The 25,339-nt window shown below is 36.6% G+C and overlaps 1 protein-coding gene across 2 annotated transcripts; it reads left to right on the top strand.

The window, feature by feature from the left end:
* The first annotated feature begins 15,205 nt into the window (after positions 1-15,205).
* Positions 15,206-24,993, top strand: GH9B7 (glycosyl hydrolase 9B7). Of its 2 annotated transcripts, XR_016041460.1 has the most exons (7): positions 15,206-15,557; positions 18,281-18,564; positions 19,868-20,305; positions 20,787-20,934; positions 21,484-21,650; positions 23,756-24,147; positions 24,250-24,993. XR_016041460.1 is itself a non-coding variant. In XM_088848043.1 (6 exons), the coding sequence occupies exons 1-6, from the start codon at positions 15,341-15,343 to the stop codon at positions 24,083-24,085; spliced, it is 1,584 nt and encodes a 527-aa protein (XP_088704169.1). In that variant the 5' UTR covers positions 15,206-15,340; the 3' UTR covers positions 24,086-24,993. The 2 variants fall into 2 exon arrangements, 1 of the variants encoding a protein (XP_088704169.1); XM_088848043.1 differs by having other exon boundaries at positions 23,756-24,993.
* Positions 24,994-25,339: the final 346 nt, after the last annotated feature.

The raw sequence follows: 25,339 nt of genomic DNA, 5'->3' as shown, positions 1-25,339 counted from the left end.
CCGAACAATACCACATGAAAAACATGTGTAGATTTTGCCCCAATCTCTGCAATGTTAATTGCTTTGCGACTTAAATAATTGAATCGTGAGAATACAGAATACATGGAATTTCCCACCACCCCTTTTTTATGTGGTCGATCCTAGATTTTCCTCGCTCGGGCTCCCTCGGGGACCCCGGGCTCGATGAACCCCCTCTCGGAGAACCGCTTGACCTCAGGTGCCTCTATGCGCCTCACGTGCCACGTGCGGATAAGCATTTCCAACGGTGAGAGGATTTTAAAGTGATGAAGAGGTGGACTTGAACACTTACCTCACTGTGGTTGAGTTCATGGGATACGCTTGGGCTATTGCCCTCTTAGATCAATGAATGAAAGCCCTCTAGTTGTCCAACAACACGGTTCGAATTCGACCCCTTCTCTAAACTTGACACCTCACATGGACTCTCATGAGAAGTTGGACGACTAGAGGGGGGCAAATTCTCACGAGAGGGAGAAGTCTGGCTTGCTTAGAGGGTGGGTTCGAACGTTTGGATGAGGGGAGAGAGAGCAGGAGATAAATAGAGAGAGGGAGAAGTCGGACCCGGCCTAGGTGCATGTCTGGGAGTTTGGATGTGAGACAGAGGGAGTAAGAGAAGAAGAGAGAAGGAGAGGGAGAGGCTCGGACTCGCCTTGGGTCCGAGCAGGGTAGAGAGAGAGAGAGAGAGGAAGAAGAGAGAAAAAAGAGAGGAGAGAGAAGAGAGAAAGAGAGAGAAGGAGAGAAAGAAATAAGAGAGAAGAGAAATGAGAGAGAATGGACCTAGAACGAACTTGAACCTAGGTGCACCTTCATTAGTCTCTTTGCATGTACATGAGAGAGAAAGGCATTTGTCAATCTACGCCAGGGTTTAAAGTCTAAGTGTATGGCTTAAGTGGGTTGGGTTGAGATATGGTGTATGGGAACTAGGGTGTACGAGATAGGGTAAGGTATAAGATAACTAAAGGGTATGGAGTACTATGGTGTATGGAGTAGGGTAGGGTGTAGGCTAGGTAAGGTATGGCGTAGGGTGTATGGAGTAAGATTGAGAGCTAGGGGTTCTAAGGTGCATGAAAGCTATGATTTCTAGGGTGTATGGGATTGAGAGTTGGGAATCCTATGAGAGTTGGAATTTTGGGGTTCTAGGGAGTGAAGGGTTCCTAGGGGTACTTTCTATCTTTAGAAAATATTTCTCTCTCCTCTCATCTTGAGTATTGAATTTGGAATCAATGTAAAAGAACAAGCCTAAGCCTTCAAGAGTTTTCAAGCCTCCACGATACTTAAGTTCCTTATATAGAGCAACCCCAAAACAAGGGTGGATTGCTAAAAAAACAACTAAAATTGTAAAAAAATACACATTTAATGAATTAAAATATTAATCCCGTTTTTTGACCAAATGACCAAAATACCTTTAAACACTTTTCAATAAATGACAAAACCATCCCTCCATCAAGGGTCTCTTGCCTTTGCTAAGCCTCGAGAGCTGTTTCATAAGTTTATGCTAGCAATTCAAGCAATTAAACATCATAGAATCGATGCTTAAACTATTATGTACATTTTGATACCATTTGATCGCCTTGAAACATATTTTTAAGGAACAACCCAAAATTCAGCCAAGTTCTAAAAAATTGTGATTCTTCAACCATCGATTTGGCATGATCTACGATGTATCGAGACTTAATTTTTTTATCACAAATTGAAGAGGATACTATAACGATCAATTTGTGATAAATTTTGTCTATTTTGGTATACGTTTGAGCGCGTTCCAATTTTGGGAAATCACTAAAAAATGTGATTCCAACGATCAAAAAAGTATGACTTCTTCGACCTCAAAATTCGGTATCACCCGGCCTCCGATCATTCACAAAAATTATATCAAACTGTAGCTCTTCGAAGCACAGTTGCAACAGACCTATACTTGCAACGATCCGACAACGGAATCTTGAGCTATGGCCTCTCAAAGAATTGGATGTTTTTCTTTTTAAAATCTATATTTTCATGTTTCGAGCCCATTGGTTAGGTGCCTCAATCTCGCCCTCCGAATCTGGATGATCAGGTGGCACGCGTCTCAGGTTTTAGGGAGACTAAAGACTTTTGAGATCGCTCACTCAGTAACCTCGGTCGAAAACAATGGCAGGTATTACCAACTGATGAGAGAGGAATTTAAGGTGGGTTCGGGACGTACTCGAGCTAGCTCGTTGGCGCCCTCTTAGATCATGAAGAAAGCCCCCCAGTAATAAAACTGGTTCGAAATCGCCTCCCTTGGCTTGTATTCTCCTGTTTTATGCAATCATACACATATGATAAATATTATAAGATAGGTGGGTCAACAAACCTCACATTGCTTCTTTGGTTAACGTATACAAACATCCACATTCAAAAGAAGAAGAGAAGAATGAGAGAAGAAAGATGGGGGAGAGAAGAATTTGACTAGGCAGGGAGATTAACACAGTGACTAAGCTGATGAGTAATTGGCCTGATGTGGTAGTAAAACGGGCTCCGTAACTCAGACTGGCTCAACAGGATTACTACTAAACGTCAATACCGATACTGACTAGCTAGACACGATGGTTGGCCTATCGTGGCAATAAAGCGAGCACTATAATTCTGGCACAACAACATTACGGCTAGACGATAGGACTACCATGATAGGCTAATCTCAACCCCTCTTTAATCAAACGAAATAATAACAGAAATAACATATATCATAAAGAAAAAAATAAGAAGAGTAAGATAAGAGAATAAGAGAAAAGAAAGGAGTGGGAAGAGAAAGAAAGAAAAAGAAGAATATGAGGGAAGAGAGAAAAACATAGATGACGTTAGGCATCGTTGACTGTATTAGGTAAAGACGAGGAAGAGGACTTAGTCGGTGCTGAGCATCGCCGACTGGGTTAGACAAAGAAGAGAGAAGTAACGCAGTCATCGCTAAGCGTCACCAACGCAGAGAAGAGAGAAGATGCAATTGGCGCTAGGCTTCGCCTATTGTGTTAGAAGAGAAGAGAGAGAGGATGCAGTCGGTGCTAGGCTTCGCCGGCTGTGTTAGATGAGAAGAGAGAGAGGATGCAGTCGACGTTGAGTTTCACCGACTATGTTAGACAGAGAAGAGAGATAAGATGCAGTTAGCGTTAGGCTTCGCCGACTGTGTTAGACGAGAAGAGAGAGAGGATGCAGTCGGCTGAATTTTACCGACTGTATTAGAAGAGAAGAGAGAGAAGATGCAGTCGACACTGAGTTTTGTCGACTGTATTAGACCAGAAGAGAGAGGATGCAGTCGGCGCTAGGCTTCACCGACTGTGTTAGACGAAGAGTAGAAAGAAAGATAGAGATGAGAAGAAGAGAGAGAAATAAAGATGAGAAGAAGGGAGAGAAAGAGAGATAGAGATAAGAAGAAGAGAGAGAAAGAGAGATAGGGATAAGAGAAGAGAGAGAAAGAGAGATAGGGATAAGAAGAAGAGAGAGAAAGAGAGATAGGGATGAGAAGAGAATAAAGAGAAATAGAGTAGGAGAGAGAAAAAAAGAGAGGGAAAGAGGGTAGGAGAGAGAAAAGGGAGGAAAGAGAAAGGGGAGGAGAGAGAAAGTTACCTTGTCGAAGGGTTCCAGCTCTTTTCATCTCTCTCCTCTCTCTCTCTCTCCAAGACACGTCCACGAGTTCAACAGGAAATTGAAATTTTGAACCGAAGGTCCTTTACAATTTGGCTTCGCATGCTTATATAAATTTGGACTAAAACATTGGTGTAAACTACCTAGAATTGAAGATAATTATAATTTAATTGAATTAAAAGAAATTCTGAAAATGGGTGCAAAATGATTATTTTGCCCATGCCTAACAATGTGTGGAATTCCAGAATAGTCCATGCTGTTGCCTGAGAACTTGAGTGATTTTCCATGACCGATCTGGGGTTGTTTTGATGCCCGTTTGATCGAAAGATGATTATTTTTTTGTGGGGCTCGGCATGGCGATTGATTTGATACCAACTTCGAGCCATGAATCATGTTTTTAAGCCATGATCATGAAACTTGAAATTTGCTTGAATCTTGAAAACTTTGGATCGATTGTGTGTTCATTCCTTGATGTTTCTTCGTGATTTTTTTGCTGAATCACATTGAGCATGCCGTCATGATCACGTTGCAACAAATGCAGCTTGATTTCGTATTCGGACGAAGATTTGGTCGTCTTGAGTTTTTGGTCGGAATCTTGAAATCCGGCTACCAAAATTTACAACAGCTTTGATGCCTCCGTGTATGAAATCCAACCATTCATCGTGCACGAGATTCGAACCAGAGATGGCCACGGACCTTATGCACATAATGCAATTGGTTTCGTGCCGATCGGGTATGCGAGCGTCGTGATTTGGCTACCAGAGTGCGGCGTGTTGCTGTTGAATTTTCTGCAACTTTCTTCATGAATCAGCAACTTCTCTCTAGTTTTTCTCCCTGCTCGGGCATCGTCACGGGACGTACCACCAATTGAAATGCTCATCTCGATGAGACAAACGCGCTCACCAAATTTGAGTGCGATCCAACTCCGATCGAGGGAGATATAGGCCCTGAAAGTCACTGCCCATGACTGTAAAAACAACCACCTTTAATGGTGTTTTGGTGCAGGGTGGCTACACGGGATAGTGTGCGGCCTACCCCTTTTCGGTATTTTACCCATAACTTTGTTCTATAGTGCCCGATTAAGCCGAATCTTGACCCATAGGGGTTTTTGATCGTGCCAGATCCAATGGCAATGGTTTAACGCACCGAAAATATAGTTCTAGTTACATGCTTCATTTCAGGATGCTAAAGGCCAATTTTTTTGAAATTGTTTCTTCATGTTCACTACGTTAGACATATCTGATCACGATAAAAATTGGTAGGGGGCCTTCTGGAGTGATGATGAAGATTTGACCAATTCTGGGGCAATTATGAGACTGTTGAAATTTCTACTTATTTTGTAGGCTTTATTGATATGCTTCCTTCTTTATTCCGCATCAGGGACCAAGGTGCTAAAAACTACGTTCAAAGACCTATATTCTCTCTAATAATTCTCTTATTTCGAGCCACACCATGATGCGTTCCATATGTCAAAACGAGCGTATCATCGAGATCTAGCTCGTGTCCAAATTTGAGCTTAATTGGATCCAAAATGAGTAATTTATGAGCATTTGAAGTTCATCCCAAAATGAGAAAACACGATTTCTATAAATGGAAATTGGTTCATCGAGGTTATATCGTAATAGTGTAAAACCTACCCTTGTTTTGGTAAGTTAGGCCGAAGATGGTTCCGAAGGGTTCAATTGAGCTGAAATTTGGTACCTAGGGGTTTTTGACATTCTGGATCCAATGGAGGTGGTCTGATACTCTTTTAATTCTTAAAAAATAGGGATGTAGTTATAGGGTCTATTTTTAACATGTAGGAACTGGATTTGAAAACTGAGTTTCGTCCTGATTAACTCAAAACTTGTCAGAATGCGACGAAACTTTACGAATGTCTTTAAGGTATCCAAAACTACCCTCTCATGCAATTTGAGGCTATTTTGACAGGTATTCAGAGGTCGCCCAATATTAGGCTTAATGCTACAGTATTCTCATGGTCTGACAGCGTCTTAGGCAACGACGGGACCAGGTTACTGCCAGATCTCTCATTATTTGCCCCGGGGATACAAGTATGTAAAAAATGATGTATAACAACTTGTCCCGTCGAATGCTACTATTCGAGAGAAGCGAAAAGGGTAACATTCAGAACAAAACCTCACCAAAGTTTATCTTTCGAATGCTTTCTAAGGCGCTTTTATTATCTCTCAACAATCTTTTTCTTCTCGATTATCGGCATCAACACGATCCTTGAGGGGGAGACCATGTCAAGCTTCTTTCCTGAGGGATGACCGAAGTGGATTCTAACGGTTAGGGGCCTTGTTTAAGGGCTTGACAAACCCAATATTGCTAAAACCTCTTTTCTGGGGGGAGCATGCTGACCGGGGACCTTGCTTAATGGTTTTCTTTCCAACTCGTTAATGCTTCCAAATGAGCCAACTGGTGGGTGCCTTTTGGGCTTGATACTAAATCCAATGGCATTTTTTGTTTCAACAACTGGGGGCCTCATTTAAGGGCTTGGAACCCAGTATTATCAGAATCCAAATGTGTCTGGTAGTTGGGAGTCTTGCTTGGAGACTACTTTCCCAATCTATTAGATTTTTCTTTAAAAGGCTAGTGGCGGGGCCCTTGCTTTAGGGCTTCCTTCCCCTTTTACACTGAACCTTTGATCTATCTATTTTCCTTAAGATAGACAATCAAGGGGAACCCTTAATGGGGTGCATGAACTACTTCACCAGGACTTGGACTGATAGCACATATGGTGTCTCTTTAGAGGTTTACATCCATTATACCGAGCTTAGTCAGGGGCTCTTTAGTGGCTATCCTGAAAGTTTAAACATGTCGGCAACTGGGGCCCTAGTAAGCCGGTCTCTTTGGGGCTTGATAACCCGATCATAATGGAGCTTAGTCGATGGATTTTTAGTGGCCATCGCAAAAGTCTAAACTTGCCAGTAGATGGGAACGTTAATATCCTCGAAACCGGGGTATCGATCCAGGTTAGGCAATCAAGTGCCTTTTAAGAACGTCTATCTCGAATTGTCAACATGCTCTTCTTGTTTTTGGTTGACGTCTTGGATTGGAGAATCTCTTCAACAAATGGCTATCCTGACTTGCCATCTTCATAATTCTTCTGATCTTCAGGAGCCCTTCAAAAAGGATGACTCGAGTTGTTGGATTTTCTTAAGCTCTTTTTAGTCTTGATGGTAACGTACCCATGCGGGGTATTAATTCCTAAACCACCAAGCTTTTGTATCCTTGAATTGGTTGAAGCCACCTATGAGGGTGAATGCTGCATCAACCTATTTATTAGTCTAGGTGCCCTTTCGGGTTTTCACCTGAACTGGATAAGAGTGGCACCGCATAACGGTTTTCACCAACATCTTCTTTAATTGAGGCTCGTTTACCCGTGACTTCGAGGTCAGGTCCACCTTGTTATTTTCATTTTTACTCATGGCGCCCTTTCGGGTTTTCACCGCTCGATTTTCTATTTTAAAACACTTTTACTCGGGGCATCAAGGCCACACCCGTCTTTCATTTTTACTCTTCGTGCCCTTTCGGGTTTTTCACCATGCCCAACTTTTTATTTGGCAATCTTACCTATAGCTTCGTGGCTGTGTCTTCTTGAAGCTCTTATTTTTACTCATGATGATCTTCATCGGATGCTCATTATGCCCGACTTTTTCCTTTGACAAAAGTACTTGTTGTATTATTGTTTTTTTATAAGAACTTTTTTTTTTTTGACAATAACTTTTTATTACTTTTTTATTTTTTGGCAAATTTTTTTATTTTTTTGACAAAAAAAAGAAATTTGACAAGAAAAATAATTGATAAGAACCTTTCATTTTTTTTTATAAGAAATTTTTTATTTCATTGATAAGAAAAAAATTTGACAAAATTCGAAATTGATAAAAAGCCCTTTCATTTTTTTTATAAGAAAAATTTTGACCTCAAAAAAATAAAATTGACAAGAAAAAATTTTATAAGAAAAAAATTTGACCTCAAAAAAATAAAATTGACAAGAAAAAATAGTTAATAAGAGAATCCCCTTTCGTCCCAAGGAGAATGGAACCCATACCCTCCACATGCAAAAAGAAAGTAATATTCACTAAGCCACATGCTACTTAGTAATATTAAAAGCGCAAACAAAATATATAATATATTAATATTTCAAGTTAATACCTTCAATTATCCCACATCGAAGAGGTTAAAAAAAGTTGTAGTGAATAAATACCTCTTTGTAGTTAACGAGAATAACGCGTGCAAAGTGAGGAGAGTCACGTGAAGAGGTGTGCGTACTTTAAGGGACATGTACTTTTTAAAATTTACAAAAATACCTATTGAAGAAAATTTACAAAAATGTCCATTGAAGAATCGGCGGGCCATGACGTCCTGACTCGAAGAAAATTTACAAAAAGAAAATCTACAAAAATACCTATTGAAGAATCGGCGGGCCATGACGTCATGAATCGATGAACCTGGAGAATCATGAATTGAAGAATCACAAAAATGTCCATTGAAGAATTGGCGGGCCATGACGTCATGAATCGAAAAAAATTTACAAAAATGCCTATTAAAGAATCGGCGGGCCATGACGTCATGAATCGAAGAATCGGGAGAATCATGACGTCATGAATTGAAGAATCGGGATAATCATGAAGTCATAAATCGAAGAATCGGGATAATCATGACGTCACATGGCGATTTACGGCATAGAATCGCCAGTTCTTCTCTAGAACCGGACGATTTTTGGTATTTCACTGGAACCGGATCGTCGGTATTTCACTGGAACCGGATCGAGTCTACCGGTTCCCGAGTCGAATCGGACGAGTCCAGTTCGACTCGTCGACTTTTGAATCCCTGCTTTGGAGTATTATTAAAGCTATGAGTATCTCTTTAAGAAAATAAATGGACGGATGTCTTGTTTAAGATCCATCAATTTGTTTACATTACAAATTGGAAATTGTTTCTATGCGGCCACCCCACATATTGTAGAAATGCAAGCTTAGCAATAAATATATTTTTTAAATATAATTTGCTCCTCATTTTTTAGAGAGTATATAATCTTTAACATGGAGATTATGAATATGAAAAAAATAAAATACTTTGAAAACTAGAAATAATAATTATATTAAAAAAACATTAGGACAGTTAATTTTTAGATGGACCACCTATTTGTATCCATCTTAAAGATCAATGCTTTATACCTTTGGACTGCATATTGTAGAAATGCAGTTCAACACGAATGAAATAATTTTCCTTATAAATTAACTATGCTAGTTATCCACTAAGAAAAGTTTGCATAATCATCTCAATGTGATAGTATTTATTCTTCACATACACTATAGATTTTTAGTTTTTGTATTGTTTGGATTAGGAGGATGATATATGTGCAATTGTTCGAATCCGGATCCCTTGTAAGTTTCTGAATTCGGATATGGATCCAGATATTATAGATCGGATTGGATCTGGATCTCATGTATATATTTCAAATCTGGATTTGGATCTGGGTAGATCCGAACCCGATTCGAAAAATTCTCAGCACTAATTAGGTCCATAAGGACCTTTGTGTCTATCAGTTCCGTAAAGGCCCCAGGCCTTGCGCTAAGTGATTACTTAGGTTTGTAAAGCTCGAAGGCGTGGGGCCACTACAGCAATGGGTTTTTAAAAGCTTTGTGGACCTATTAGGCCTCCGACGGTCATTTTGGTGATAAAGAAAAACATAGAAAAATGGGCGTGAGCATAAATTTGAATAAAACAAAATAAAGTTTAGATTTTTCTTAATTTTTTAAAAAATATCATCAATAATTTACCTTATTTATCATGGGTATGGTTTGCATAAGATTGCAACCTTGAACAATCAAAGTAAGGTACCCCTCCTACTTTGTTATGAGATGAAATTTTGGTGCTATAAATTCTTAGAATAGTTTATCTCTAATTATAAAATTCTAAACTCCAAAAATAGTTCAAATCAAGTATATCTATAAACATATGAAAATCTTGAAAATAAATAGTCAAGATAATGTGTTGCAAAATGTATTATTTGAAGACTCGAAATCTTGTTTTTTTCTCCATATCTATACATCTTGATATCGAGATCATCAATTAGATGTTTTTCCAACATCAAAATAACCTTTTTCGAAAGATTTTATAGGTGCACTTTAGTTCTACATTTCAAGGTGTTAACCTTATATACATTTGTTCTATTTATATAAGAAAGTTTATTCAAATTTTGTCTCTTACATTGTCGTTCATACTAGGTTCGTATTGTGCACCTTAATTTGATTGTTTAGAGCCTTGCACTTATATAAACTTTTTCCATGTATAATATATGAGATTGTATGCAATGAGATCATTTATTTTTGGTACACGGAGGTCTCAATTACCTACAATCGTCCGATGTGAAAACTGACAGCTTGGATGTGCTACAAAATTCGAGAATCTTTTTTTTTGAACTTTGAGCTTGGTCAATGAAAAATATACAGCCATCTAATTTCAAATCCAATAGTCAAGATTAGTTGTGACCATCTTGTACGAAAAGTAAATGGCCTCATTATATACTTTCCCATAATATATATAAAATACTTTCATCATATTAAAACTATCATCATATTAAAGACGAGGGGCTGGATAGACTTGAATCTCCATGTTGAATCTCCACCCTTACGTAAAATGAGGACCATAAGGAGTGACCAATTTGACTTCGTAACATATTTTTGACATCCTAACTTTTGTTTTGTTTTGAATGTAACATCTTAACTTATTTGCTCTAAACGCACATTCTTATTTTTGGCATCCTAACATAGTTGCTATAAAAAAAAAAAATTGCATATTGTATATTTCAAGGGATTGTATACAATGAGATCATTTATCTTTGTTATAAAGAGATCACGATTGCTACTAATTATTAGATGTCAAAGGGGATGGCTTGAGGTGTGCCACAAAGTTTGAGAAGTTTGTTTTTTTGAACTTTAACTTTAGTCGATGACACACTCACAACCATCGAGTTTGAAATCTAGCATACATGAACTGTGATCTCCTTGCATTAAAAGCAAATAGTCTCTTTACATATTTTTCCATATCTTATTTGTAGGGTTTGCTTTTATTATTTTTATAATGTATTACTGGATCAATGATCCAGCGAATCAGAAAGGCGATTCGGTATATTTGGATCTGCATTAGTAGATGGACGACCCACCCAATCAATCTAGTTTTTCAAAACATTTATATTAATGCAGCACATTTTGCAGTCGCTTACTTTGTCCATTTGACAACCATCAAACAATCAGCAAGTGTTGTCAACTTGTACCTTAAAAATATGGAAATATATACAAAAGACCATTTACTATTGATACAAGGAGGTCACAATTGTCATGGGTCGTTAGATTTGAAGTCTGGTGGTTGAGGAAGTAACATTGTTTGGGCACAAAATCTTTAAAATAAAATTTCTCAAATATTGTGACACGCTTTTACCTATTAAAATTTACATTTAATGGTTTAGAGCAGCGTTTTAAAAAACGCCGAGTCGAACCGGACTCGCCCGGTTCGACTCGGAAATAGTGAAAAAGGAACCGGATCGCCCCGAAAATCGGAAATCGTCCGGTTCTAGAGAGAACCGAACGATTCTGTACAGTGAATCGCCGATTTCACTGTACGGAATCGGCGAGTCCGAACAGTGAATCGGCGATTCCGTACGGATTTTTTTTTTTTTTTTTTTTTTTTTTTTTTTTGGTAATCCATGATAGATTTTTTTTGTAATCCATGATCGAATTTTTTGGTTTTTTGTAACCCATAATAGAATTTTTTGTAATCCATGATCGAAATGTTTGTTTTCTTTTCTTGTAATCCATGATCGATTTTTTTGTTTTTTTTTTTTTTTTTGTAACCCATGATAGAATTTTTTGTAATCCATGATCGAATGTTTTGTAATATATGATCGAAATGTTTGTTTTTTTTTTGTAATCCATGATTGAAATGTTTGTTTGTTTTTTTTTAATCCATGATTGAATTTTTTGTTTTTTGCTTTTTTTGTAACCCATGATAGAGTTTTTTGTAATCCATGATTGAATTTTTTGTAATCCATGATCGAACTATTTTTTTCTTTTTTTGTAATCCACGATTGAATTTTTTGTTTTTTTTGTTTGTTTTTTTTTGTAATCCATGATCGAATTTTATGTAATCCATGATCGAATTTTATGTAATCCATGATTGAATTTTTTGAAAATTTGTGATTTTTTTTGTTTAATCCATGATCGAATTTTTTTTTGTAATCCATGATAGAATTTTTTGAAAATTTGTGATTTTTTTTTTAATCCATGATAGATTTTTTTGAAAATTTGTTTTTTTTTTTTTTTAATCCATATTATTCAAAGAGAAAACGAGAGAGATGATGATTCAGAGGCCACCCTATCCCAACCATATTATTCACATATCGAGTCCCAACAGCAACAGTATAGGGATGAGCACGAAATACTGTAAATTAAATGCTGAATGGCGGTTCATGCAGGGAAAGAACATATCAATATTTGCATATTCATTCAAAAACATGAAAATTCTTAATGGAGTACCCTCATTTTTTATTGAATTCCTAAAAACCAATATTTATAATGAATTTTAATAATTTTTTCGGATTTTTTTGAAGCTTTATTCTGACCGATTCACCCGATTCCGATCCGGATCGCCGATTCGCCGATCCGGATCGGTTTTTGAAAAGCCCGATCCGGGTCACCGATCCGGTTTTTAAACCATTGGTTTAGAGTGATTGCTTCCTCTTTGTACCAAAAACAAAAATGGTCTCAATATACAAATCCCAAAACACATACATGTGAGAAAGGCAAAGAATTTGGTCAGCAGATTCAGTATCGTTCAAGACGTCATGGACTCAGGATTCCAAGTGGTTAGAACAAATAATTGTAGGAACTTCAGAGATTCTCGAGTCTTAAGCAATTTTTCCTTTTCATCATCTACGCTGGCATGCCAAGAAAAACTGAGTCAGATCAACAAGTATTTCTGTATTTGTAATGGATTCTTGTTTTATAAACACTGGTGTTGAGATGTAATCTTCTCTCCATTCAAGTAATTCATATGTTGGGTAAGAAGCCAGGATCAGATAGCAACATGGAATTTGACCCTGCAACTTCCAAGACCTTTTTAATGATTTTCTTCTACAAATGCCTGAGAGATCTTTTTGGAAATCCAAAGCACAGCCCTTTTTTCTTTACTTTTGGCATATAATTGTTTCATTATAGTGAAGAAGATATTTTGATTATTTGAAGTTGGAAAAAACTTATATAGAGCTTAGACTCTAAACAATCAAATCGGAGCCTATATTAAAAGTTTCACTAGAAAAGGTTGTTTTGATGCCCAAATATCCTCAAATTGATCATCTTAACATCCAAGATGCATTGACATTAAAGAAAATAGATTTCAAGTTTTGGAAATAGTGCATCTTGCAATACATTTTTGGACTGTCAATTTTCAAAATCTTCATAGATTCGCTCGATCGATACTATTTTTTAAGCTTTAAATTTTATTAATAGAGACGATAATAAATTTTAAGGCTACTATAAAGATTTTCAGTATTGAAACCACATTTCTCGATAGTATTTGAAGGTGGCTCTACTTTGTTGAGAGGTTCAGCTCTATACAAACCCACCCTTTAAAGTTTGCATATATAGTGATCATTAATGAATTAAAACTGTCGAGTTCTATGCTAAAACAAAAAATCAACAGTATTTAAGACATCTTTGGGAACTCCATTCAATAATGCATACACTTTTGTCTCTATTCTAAAGCATCTCCTTGTACACTAGATCCTACAACTGGAGGTTTCCATTTAAATGTTTACATGTCTTTTGTATACTACCCAATGAGAGTGGCCAATGTACTCTCAACTTAAATAACATCTAGCCAATTGTAACCTTTTACTTTCTAGATGTGGTTTGTATAAGCAAGTAATTTTTAAATTGTAGAAGTAAAGTTGCGATGTTTTCTGCAATCTATTTTAGTTGGATAATATATTTCTAATACATCTTTTAAAGAATATCAAGAGGTGATACATGTTTTAAGAAAGTGTTAAATCTATATCATTCAAATAAAATAGATGGTGTGAATTATTTTAACATTACTTCTACAAGTAAAATTACAACCTTATATAATATTTTTTTAGTATTTATTATAGGTTAGGCCATGTAAAAGAAATACATACAGGAAGTCAATTTTGTATTAAAGTGAGACACACCTCCAAAATCTATCGAAAAAGATTGTTTTGACGTTGAAAAACACCTTTCAACTAATCATCACTATCTCGATCCGTTTTGAAAAAAATGATTTCAAGTCTTGAAATAATACATATTGTAACATGCTATTTAAATTGTCTATTTAATATTTTAAAGTGTTTATAAAAATGCTCGTGTATAACATTTTTAGAGCTTTAAAATCATAAATAGAGGTAGGAAATAAATTTTCAAACTACTATTGGGGTTTCCGGTACTACTTTACCTGCCACCATGGTTTAGGTGCCCTTTATTGTGATTGTTTAAGATTTACGCCTTTTATAAACCACAACTTTATGTAAAACCCTTAGGCAACTGCCTCTTATAATTTGTCTCTTTGGATCCAAAATTATACAAATCAAATCGTTTGAAAATCGATATAAAAATAGCATTTGGAGTCTTAAAATTGCTTAATCTTGATTGCCCTCTCAACATTTGATGCATACTATTCATTTCAATGGATGCTAGTTCATTAGATTCGCACCAGGGGCTCCAAATTGATTTTGATTTCATTTTGAAATGGCGGTATTTAAATATTATTAAAAGAAATATATGGGAAATTTTCATCATTTTAAGAAGAAATTAATTAGATTAAAGGTGCAGTTCGAGGCTCTAAACAATCAAAATAAAATATACCTTCAAATAGGGTCGAAAAATATGGTTTCAATACTGAAAATATTTGTAATAGCCTTAAAATATATTTTCATCTCTAATTATAAAATTTAAAGCTTAAAAATAGTGTAAATCGAGTAGATTTATGAAAAACTTGAAAATTGACATAAAAAAATGTATTACAAGATATACCATTTCCAAAGATTAAAATCTATTTTCCTTCTCATGCCCATGCATCTTAATGTCGAGATGATCAATTTGAGGACATTTAGACACCAAAACTTGTAATGAAAATTTTGAAGTGGGCTTTAATTTGATTGGTTAGAACCTCGGCTCTATATAAATTTTTCTCTTATTTAAAGCTCACAATGCATTCGATTTAGTATGAGACATTTTTGGTCGTTTCTCTATTCGATGCGAGCATCAGCCCTCGCCGACAAAACTTGGGGTATTCTTGTCATACGTCAAAAAGATTTGGGCATAAAATAGTTACTTTCTCATCACGCTGAGGACAAGATGGCCATTGTTCCTCTCGCATTCGTCGCCTCGATAGGAGAGAGAAGGAAGAGAAAAGACGCGTTAGAGAGAGAGAAAGAGAAAAAGGGCCGTTAGAGAGAGAGGGTGTCTTGGAGGACAGGGGAGAGAGAGGGAAGCGCGGGAGAGATACGGAGTCGTTATAGAGTGAGAGAGATCAAAGAGAGAGAGAGAGGGGTTTAGAGATAGAGAAGGCGTAACAGAGCCTAGATAGTTGTTCAGTTACCGGCCGCCGGATCCGCTGGTTTCTCCGTCGTGGACGCATCTGGACCACTGGAATTCCCCACCTATATACACGCAGCGCCTCCATTGCTGGTTCGAGGCTTGGATCCATGGGCGCGATCTCGAAGTACTCCAAAGGTTGGCTATGGTGGCTCATAACCATCGCCATTGCAGCTCTCATTATAACGGCCGCTGTTTTTACTCTCTCTCGCAAGAAAGGCAAGTCTCAAAAGGGCCCTCTACCTGTTCCTGGACCACCAGGCGCCATTTCTGCGAAGTACTCCGAAGCTTTGAAGGTTTCTCTCCAGTTCTTCGACGTTCAGAAATGTAAGCGAAATTTTTCTCTTTCTGCATTTTGTTTTCGTGATTTCCCGTCTTCTCTCTTTAAGCATTGTGTGTTTTTGTGATCCCTGCCTTTTCTCTCTCTACGCATTGTATGTTTCTGTGATTCTTGCCTTTTCTCTCTCTCTATGCATTGTGTTACTATGATTTCCGCCTTCTCTCTCTAAGAAATATGTTTTTTTTGTTGTTGCTCCTGGTTGTACATTGTGTGGCTTCCAGCTTCTCTTCTCTCTATCTCTGAGCGTTCTGGTTTCTCTCGCTCATTATTTATTTATTATTTTTTTGAACTTTAACCATGAACATTGTTTCGCCATGTCTGAGAATTTTTTGTGTTTATATATGCTTCGTTTGAAGAGCATTTATCGGTTTATGACTTGGTGAAAGAACGCTCTTTTTCATTCGCTGTCTCATTTACGTTGTTTTTCCTGCTTTTTTTTTCAAGCATTAGCCTTATTTTTGGCGGCATGAATATGTATTGCTGCTCCCTGAAAAAAGTGTTTTTTCCTATTTGTTTTTGATCTATTTATTTCGTTACACAGCTTTCTCTCTCTTTTATTGGGTAGTTAAATACCGTTTTCTCTCTCTCAATCCTGTTCTTTAGAAGTACTCAATTCGAATTTTTGCAAGCACTAGAAAATGCACTTATTGTATCGCATTAAAACCTTCTCCTAGTTTTATCCTTGCTCTGAGAGCTTCTGAATTAAGAGCGGTTTGTGATTTTCTGAGAACTTCTGAATTAAGAGCTGTTTGTGATTTTTTTTAACCTGAAGATAATTACGGTTACTTACATTGTTTTTCGTGTGTGTATATATATATATATATATATATATATATATATATATATATATATATATATATATATATATATATATATATATAAAATTGATGGCTTTCATGACATGCAATCGGAGCATTTGAAATCCAGTTTCAATTGTTTCTAAGATGTTCATTTTTTTGGGTTAGGAAAAAAGAACAGGATAATTTAGGGTCCTTTTTTTTTCTTTTTTCTTTTGGGGTGAGGGGGAGGGGTCAGATTGGTTTTTGTTCTCTCTCTCTCTCTCTCTCTCTCTCGTTCTCTCTGGCAAATGTTTTCAATTTCATGAAAGCATTGAAAGCTCCATTAAAGCTATTGCAGATTGGGAATGTAATGTAGGGTTTAAATTTCCAAATCTGGAGAAGGAACTATCTTCTTTACCTGTAACAACAAATTTTACAGAATCTGTTTTCTGATTAATTTTTATTAAGTTCTATCATTGGCATCATTCATGCCCAAAATTTTCAGAACTCTGTTTTTATTGGTTTCTTCAATTTTTCTTTACTTCATTTGAGACTTGTTCTCTAGATCTGGAATACATAATTACTTTAATAATGAACTTTTACTTTTTGGCTTTTGCTTTCATAATCCTGTACATTTATGATACGTATCTATTGCTTTCATAATATATACGTTCAAGATATTTCTTTATCATTATCAAATCAGGACAAAAGCTGTTTGAGTCATGGTTATAGTCCCCTTCCACTTCTTGTCGGCTCTGGAACTGACATTTACTTTTTTTTAGTATCTAAATCCTTCTTTTCAATCTTTTGCTTACAAAAATAATTTAAAGATGTATTGACCTTCATCGCACATGTCTGAGTGTAAAAAGAGTATGTCATGACTGTTGTACTGGTTTTAGTTTTAATAGCTTCTTTCTGTCCATTATAGTTTGTTTTTCTTTAAATCTGGATCTGGGCATTGTTTTCTTTTTTATTTTTTTATTTTTTTATTTTTTTGTCGAACATCTTTTATTCCTTATGCATGATTTGACAATTGCAACACTGAAGTTGAATTTATTTTAATCACTTAAACTCTAAGATCCTCGATGTCAGTGTCTCTAGAGCTGGAACTGAGTGCTCAACTGTTCAACTTTATTATTCTCTTTCCCATCTTTTATTTTTCTTCACTACCTTTGTTCCAGCAACATGGTATTCCATCATTATATTCTATTTTCACCTTTATTTTACCTGACAAATTTGCTGAAGTTTGGATCAGGATTAGGAAATAATTTCAGAAACTGAAGTTCCATCATGTCTTTTCCTTGTTAGACTATTATTTTCTTTAGAATTTTAGTTAAATTTTTTTATTGTGCTTTTGAAATTTATAAATTTGCTGTTTAAATCCCCGTTATACACGTGTGTTCCTTCTTTTTTCTTTAACTACTGCTTTGTGAGGTTTGGAATTAAAAAATAAGGACACCCCAGATTCACTTTCATGGAGGTTATGATTTTTGTTGTCTTTTGTTCAGGTGACTGCTTTCTGAAGCATCATGGCTTATCAAATAAATGAATTATTTTTTCTCAAAAGAAATAAATGGATTATTTTGGAGTGTAAAAGTTCAGGTATTCTGAATTATCGAGATTCTTTTGCGTTATTTCGAAGTTGGTCATGAATTCTTAATTATTTTTTTAAGAAAAGCAGAGCGCATTTTGATGCTTGCTGCAGTTGATGTAAATACCCAAATTGAAAAAGCTATTTGCTGTTCCTGTATTGTGATTTGCATTTCTTTAACCGTTATTTTGTTTATTTTTTTGCTATTTGTTGCTGAGATGAAATTTTGTGGGTTATGATAGAAAATATTATGCTACTTTCAATCTTAGACAGTTAAATAACTTTTTCATTGGATATTTGATTTTGTTGTGCTTATGGTTAGTCGTGCTTGTTGTTTTAGCTGGCAAACTGCATAATAATCCCATCTCTTGGAGAGGGGACTCTGCACTGGATGATGGAAAAGAAGTTACGTTGGACTTGTCCAAAGGAATGTATGATGCTGGGGATCACATGAAGTTTGGCTTTCCAATGGCTTTTACTGGGACAGTGCTTTCATGGACCATTTTGGAGTATGGAGATCAGATGAAAGCAGCACAACATCTTACACCTGCTATAGATTCTCTCAAATGGATCACAGATTACTTGGTCAATGCCCACCCTTCAGAAAATGTGTTGTATATTCAGGTATATCTTCTATCCCATGCCATTTTATCTAGCATTCTCACCATATACAGTTGGTTTTGAAGACAGCCCGAGTGAAGTGTATGTGAACTAGTTATTTGTTTGTGGTTTGCATGTGAAAAAGGTGAAAAGCTCAAAACTTGAAAATTTTAACTAGGAAAACTGAAATCTTGAGGACTTGAGGATTTATATGTAAAAGAATGCTACAAGGTGATGTCCTAAAGTTATGGTAGGGACAAAAGAGCTTTTCATCCATTCAGCAGGTAAGTAGACCAATAGTAGAGAAGAGATGGCAATGGTACTAGCGCACACCTGCATCTTAGATATGCAAGGAGGGATGTAATTTAATTTCATTTGATAATGGTTCAATTTGATAACTAAGAAGTTAAGAACATCTTAGCTAGTGATAAGAGTTCAATTTGAACATTAGGAATATTTTGGTCATTGATGGTGGTTTAATTTGAAGAATATTTCTAGGTATTTTGGTCATTTCTTGAAGTGCTATGGCATCCCAGTAATTAAGTTCTACTTTTAATAGAAACTATCTGACAAGGATAACTATGAAAGGGGAGCTTGTGCCATGTGGACTTATCATGGGACATAATTGTTGGAATGCTATGAGCAAAACCTTACATTGGAGTTAAATGTGTTCATTAATAGATTTTCATGTCAATGAATGTATAGCTTGTTTATTTGTAGACAAACTTTATGGGCTAAAGTGGTAAGCATCCACTTTTCTGATTAGTCTATTTGGAGTTGTATGTGAAAATAAAATGAGGATTGGTGTTGAGAAAGGCATGGAAAAGCTTAAAGTCTCATCGGGCCTTAGTTGCAGTTGCCTTTTGCCGTCGTGAGAGAATATTTCCTGTCAAGTCATGTATTTTTTTTCTAACTTAGGATTTGTTTTCTTTTCATTAGGAGTCATTTGGGTAGGATGAATTCTCCAATGGATTTCTAAAATCCATGGATTTTCCCTTTCTCCTACATTTATCATCTTCTGGAGATCTAGATCTTATGAATCTTTGATTTTTTATTTGTCAAAATCCTTCTTGAAACTTATATTTTTGGGTTTCTTGAATTTTTGAAGAATCCAATGACCCCCTCCCTCCCTCACCCCACCTCACCTCCCTCTCTATCTGTCCCCCTTCATCTTCTCGAGACTTTCTTTTTCTGCTGCTCTCTCTGTCTTCGCTCACTTTTTAGAAATTATAAATTCCTAGCTGGTTTTTACGAATGTTGTGTTAACTATTATTACGAGCAACATCACAGACTTTTGAAATGCCAAACTTGTTTGCTTTTTTCACAGGTAGGAAATCCCAAAGATGACCATGCCTGTTGGGAAAGGCCTGAAGACATGAAAGAGAAAAGGCCTCTAACACAAGTGAACACATCGACTCCAGGAACTGAAGTTGCAGCCGAAACAGCAGCTGCTTTGGCATCCGCTTCTCTAGTGTTCAAAAGCTCCGATTCTGCATATTCTAGTCTTCTTCTTAAGCATGCCGAGCAGTTGTTTCATTTCGCCGATGCCTTTAGAGCTTCTTATAGTCTTAGCATTCCTGAAGTGCAACAATTCTACAATTCTACTGGCTATAAAGATGAGCTATTATGGGCAGCAGCTTGGTTGTATCATGCAACCCAAGACCAGACATACCTGAACTATGTTACTGTGGAGAATGGTCAGGCCTTTGCCGAGTGGGGAGACCCCACATGGTTTAGCTGGGACAATAAACTTGCAGGAACTCAGGTAATTTGCTTCTCTGTAACCATATGACTCTAATTGATGAATTTCTTTAGATTGTATACTGTATAGCATGTATCATATTGCTTTATGGTATGTATCATTACAGGCACATATTATATTGCAATGGTGGTTGAAACATATTCAAATAGCATTAATAAGAAGGTCACTTCAAAGGAAAAAAAAAATGCATTAATAAGAAAAAAAAGAAGTTTTTTTGAGCAGCTGAAATTGGGTCGGAAATTCATCACAAAATTGATTGAAATTCATAATAGGCCTTTTTTTCTCTGGTTCACAATGATCATCTCATATCATCTCGCTCTCTCTCCCCCCTCCCCCCCCCCCCCCCCTTCCCAAAAAAAAAAAAAGAAAAAAAAAGGTATACTATCTTTTACTTTGTTTCCTGACCTATTGTTTAGTATCCATTATCCACTTTCTGTGAACTTCCTGCCTTAACCAAGTAATGAGAGAATTAGCTTTGTTGTAGGTTCTTTTGTCAAGAGTTAGCTTCTTTGGCTCCGAGAAGGTCTCAGCTGCCATAAACACTGCTCTTCTAAAATACAAGAAAACAGCTGAAGCTGTTATGTGTGCTCTTCTTCCTGATTCACCGACTGCCACAACTAACAGGACAGATGGTAAGTTGCTGCTTTTAATATGCACAGTTATGGCCATATTTTTAAGCTTGAGTTTTCTTTTTTTTTTCTTTTAAGATAATTTTAAGCTTGAGTTTTGGCACAATAGAAATGCTTAGCTTTTCTTGGAATGAGAAATTTTTAAAAATAAGTAACTTTTTCTCTCAAAGGATTGTATTTCTCAAAATCCCAAAATGCTTAGTTTCAGTCATTTCAATTTAAGTAGTGAAATAAGTACTAATTGCCTGTAGAGGGCTTGGAAGTTTCTCTGATTTATGAGATAAACATTATTTTCTGGCAAGAATGCCAAAGTTTGGAGCAATGTTTCACTTCAGAAAGGCATACCAGTTCAGGGAAATTCGGGATATCTGAAACTCAATACATCTTGAGATGATTGGAACTTCTCCTTCAAAGTAGCTTAATAGAGTTGACAAATATTCCCCTGCTTTCTGAAACCAATACGGATGGAAACTTTTAAGTGCATGTCTTTCTCTACATTATCTGTGTGAGCTTATTCAGCTCTAAATCTGCCTCAACCTTTCTCTTGAGCAGGGGGCCTCGTATGGATATCACAATGGAATGCTCTGCAACACCCCGTTGCCTCAGCATTCTTGGCTGTAGTTTACAGTGACTATATGCTCACATCCCGCACCTCAACTATGTACTGCAACGACAAGGCCTACTCTCCCATTGACCTTCGGACTTTTGCAATTTCTCAGGTGCGTATTCTAGATAAAAAATGATAACTAAACATGGTCTTTCTTGTTTTTCCTTATGTGATTTATTCAGAAACTTTGTTATGCATGTAACTGCTATTATTATTATTATGGGACTACTGTTTATGCCCACAGTTTTTCTATTTGCACTGTTTTTTCGTCCAACCAAAACAGGGATGGGACTATCAAATCACTACCTAGATTTCCACCTTTGTTTTTATGCAAAAACATGGTATGAAGGGCCATGCATTATTACTACTACCATTATAAATATTAAAAAAGGAAAATGAATGTATGAGCAGACTGGCCCATGGTACAGTATATGCCGACCGGTCAAGATCGAAGGGAAAGAAATGAGGAGCCCAAATTTGTATGTTAGTAAATTTGAGATTTTGAGAAAAATAGGGGTCTGTCAGATCCCAGAATTTGTGCACATGCAGGCCTCATCTAGGCACTCAAAAGAAAAATTTTGCACAAAATATTTGGTGGGGTAAAATGAGTCTACCATTCTCGGCTGTCGATTTCATCTGGCTGTCCGGCCTATATTATACTATAGGTTAGTCGTCTTATAAAGCCAGCCTTCGTAAAGAAATGTTAATGCTATTAATATTAATGTTGTTGTTGTTACTGTTAGTGGATTCTGTCCGGAATCACCAGGTCCTGAGCCTGAGTCAGTGGTTCGACTCAATTGAGGCGTACTAAGACTCGGCTTGTTCCATGATCTGGTCAGACTAGGCGAGTCTTAGGGTTTCCAATCAGAATCAGGATCCTGCTGGGTCTGAGTCACTTAGGCTAGTCTAAGCCTGTGACCAAGTTTTCAAACACTTGGGGCACCTTGTCTAACATAACTGGTTCAAGTTATTTCAAACAAAGACAATATGCCGAAATTGGAGCTGTTTCAAAGCAGCAGTTCCATATTGTTATTTTTCAGATGGTTATGAGATATAGCCAAGAATCTAAATGTTATTGAAACTGCACCACAATCTTATTTAAATAGAGTTGTTATTAGATGAACTAGAAGTCTACAAACAAAAAGTTAAGTGAACTTTGACTGGATTGTGATTGAATTTAGTAGGTTGAAAGAGAATATGACTCTCTTGGTCCAATGCAATCTTCAAAGATTCTAGAGATTGGAAGAACACAAACATTTGAAATAATCTTATGGTTTTTTGTTCTTTCATATGTTTCTCTGGCTTTTGTGCTGCTTAATGTTTCTAAATGAAGTTCTTGTTATCACGTTTGATTTGATAATAAAAGCCAAAACAACTTTTGAGCCATGTGCTTAAACGACGGACCATAGTCTTGTCTACTCTAGATTTGACATTTCCATAAAAGGAGCAAGCATAGATCTTTCTAATTGGGGTTTAGAAATTCAGGGAGTATCAATATGTTTGGCCAAGGAACCAAACTGGTTTTTTTTTTTTAATTGTGGGAGTTTTGACTAGTTTAGTTCGTTAACCTTGAAAAATACTGACAAAATTCAAAGAGGTATGCAGAAAGTGTGCTGATCAGGTTGGTTGTCACCCAACACAAGATGGTCAAAACACACGTTGCCCACTGTCGGCCCATTGTCACCCTATCTGAACATTACCAATAAGAAGAAAGTGGAAATTCCATCTACTAGGGAAAATTTCATCTGGCTGAATTTGAGAGAACGGGGAAATTTTAGCCAAAATTTGGTAAAACTTCAGTGACAGGAAGCTGCTAAAAAAAAACACAGCAGGTTCATAAACCTTTGGTTTTTATTATCTAAGTGATATAAGATGCATTGTGGCTATTTATCTTGCAAGCAGCTGAAAAGCTTCATGCCGGTACACAATTATTTAAGTGATTAAATATAACATTGTAGTTGTTAACTGCAAAAACTCAGTCATCCATTTAGATAAAAACCTAGGCCCTTTCCTTTGGACGTTCACACAACACACACAGACACACATAACTGCTTCCATTTGGAGGTTCACACATTATGTACACACAAATTTTGGGATTAATCTTGTCTCTCTTGTGTCTTGATTCAATTTGCCATAAAAAAATTGCAATATCGAGATCATGTGTTTCTTTGGTCAACCAAGAGTATGCTCATACTAATTATAACTCCTGTTTTTCAGGCGGATTATGTGTTGGGTGACAACCCAATGAAGCTAAGCTACCTGGTCGGTTACGGGACCAACTACCCGAAGCAAGTCCACCACAGGGGAGCCTCTATCCCAGTCACTGCCAACACAGGTTGCAAGGGCTTCCAGTGGCTTGACTCGACTGCAGATAACCCTAATGTTGCGGTCGGAGCCTTGGTCGGTGGCCCATTCCAAAACGATAGCTACATTGATTTTCGTAACAATTCTATGCAAGGAGAGCCCAGCACATACAATAGTGCAGTGATAGTTGGCCTCCTGTCTGGTTTGGTAACTACCTCCTCCATAACTCAGTCTTTCTCATAGCCAAATATTTCTCACCGCCACAAGCCTCAGTTATGATCCCATCTTGCTCTCTTCATGCTATGGTAATTGCAACTTCACTATTACTAGTAGTACTTCAATATTTCAGTTGTACTCTAGTTGTTACCTAAGATGATATGCTGATGCAAGTTTACTATCACTATTAGTACTTGCCTGCATGCCATGCAAGACGGGGAAGTGTGCAGTTGGCTTGGCTGGACTTTTGATCTGACTGGTAAGAAGGTTGGTTTTTGCGTGAAACTGGTGGGATATTATGATTATCCGGCGCATTTGTTGTGTTCTATGATGTATCATATGCTATTCATGTGTAAAGAGTGGGGCGTATGTAGTGGGAATTGGTGTTTTGTGAAGCCATTGCACTTCATTTTGTGCTTTGTAGTAGGAGGGGGTGTGTGGTCTGATCCCATTTTTGGTGGGCTTGTTTTTTGGATAGAGGATGTGAATTCGAGTTGTTTTAGCTCAAATTTGAAGGAATGGCTACTACTGTCGTGTGGAGAAGATGATAAAAAATATCATTGAACCGTAGTGCAATGGATCATAATGAGGAGAATTCAATTGCTGTGCGCAGTTTTGAATGGATCATAATGAGGAGAATTCAATTGCTATGCCCAGTTTTGAAGAACCAAGTCTTCAATTTTAAAAAGAAATAGAAAAAAGGACTATTTGACAACCTCTGGAAATTATTTACATTCTACAACTTTTGGCTTAGGTGACTTAAGCGGAGTCAAATTATTAAAATACCCTTAATTGTTCCAAGTTTTATGCCTCTGTGTAAGATTTTTTAAATAAAAACAAAATATGGGTTTGTAATCTGGAACAAGGGAAGGTTATTTAGTTCATTTAGCTCAAGTGGCTAGTGTGGCAAATCATAAAAATCAACTTATTGTTTAGTGTTCCAATCCCGAAATAAGGGTAGATTGTGTGATTTTTTAATAATTCTTGAGGAGGTACTTAAATAAAAGGATTTTTGAAAAGTACCTACGTTATTGAATATTTTTGAGAAGTAACCACTATATATATATATATATATATAAATATATATATGATGAGACTATTTACTTTTGGTACAAGGTGGTCACAATTATTCTTGACCATTGGATGCAAACTTGGGTGGCTGCATTTATTTTATTGACCAAGCTCAAAGTTTAAAATTTGTTTTTTCGGACTTTATGACATACCCAAGCTATCAGAATTTACATTGGATGGTTGTAAATAATTGTGATCGCTATGTATCAA

This window comes from Amborella trichopoda, chromosome 9, assembly GCF_054954075.1.
Source record: "Amborella trichopoda isolate Santa Cruz 75 chromosome 9, AtrichopodaSantaCruz75HAP2 v2.0, whole genome shotgun sequence".
Lineage (NCBI taxonomy): Eukaryota > Viridiplantae > Streptophyta > Magnoliopsida > Amborellales > Amborellaceae > Amborella > Amborella trichopoda.
The sequence above is the reverse complement of the archived record's forward strand: the minus strand, read 5'-3'. Positions and strand labels throughout refer to the sequence as shown.

What these genes read in the sequence shown, in the direction of transcription:
- GH9B7 (XM_088848043.1), top strand. Translation starts at nt 15,341, where the DNA reads ATGGGCGCGATCTCGAAGTACTCCAAAGGTTGGCTATGGTGGCTCATA. An exon ending in ATAAACTTGCAGGAACTCAG is followed by an intron (nt 20,306 to 20,786) that starts GTAATTTGCTTC and finishes GCTTTGTTGTAG; the next exon opens with GTTCTTTTGTCAAGAGTTAG. An exon ending in CACAACTAACAGGACAGATG is followed by an intron (nt 20,935 to 21,483) that starts GTAAGTTGCTGC and finishes TCTCTTGAGCAG; the next exon opens with GGGGCCTCGTATGGATATCA.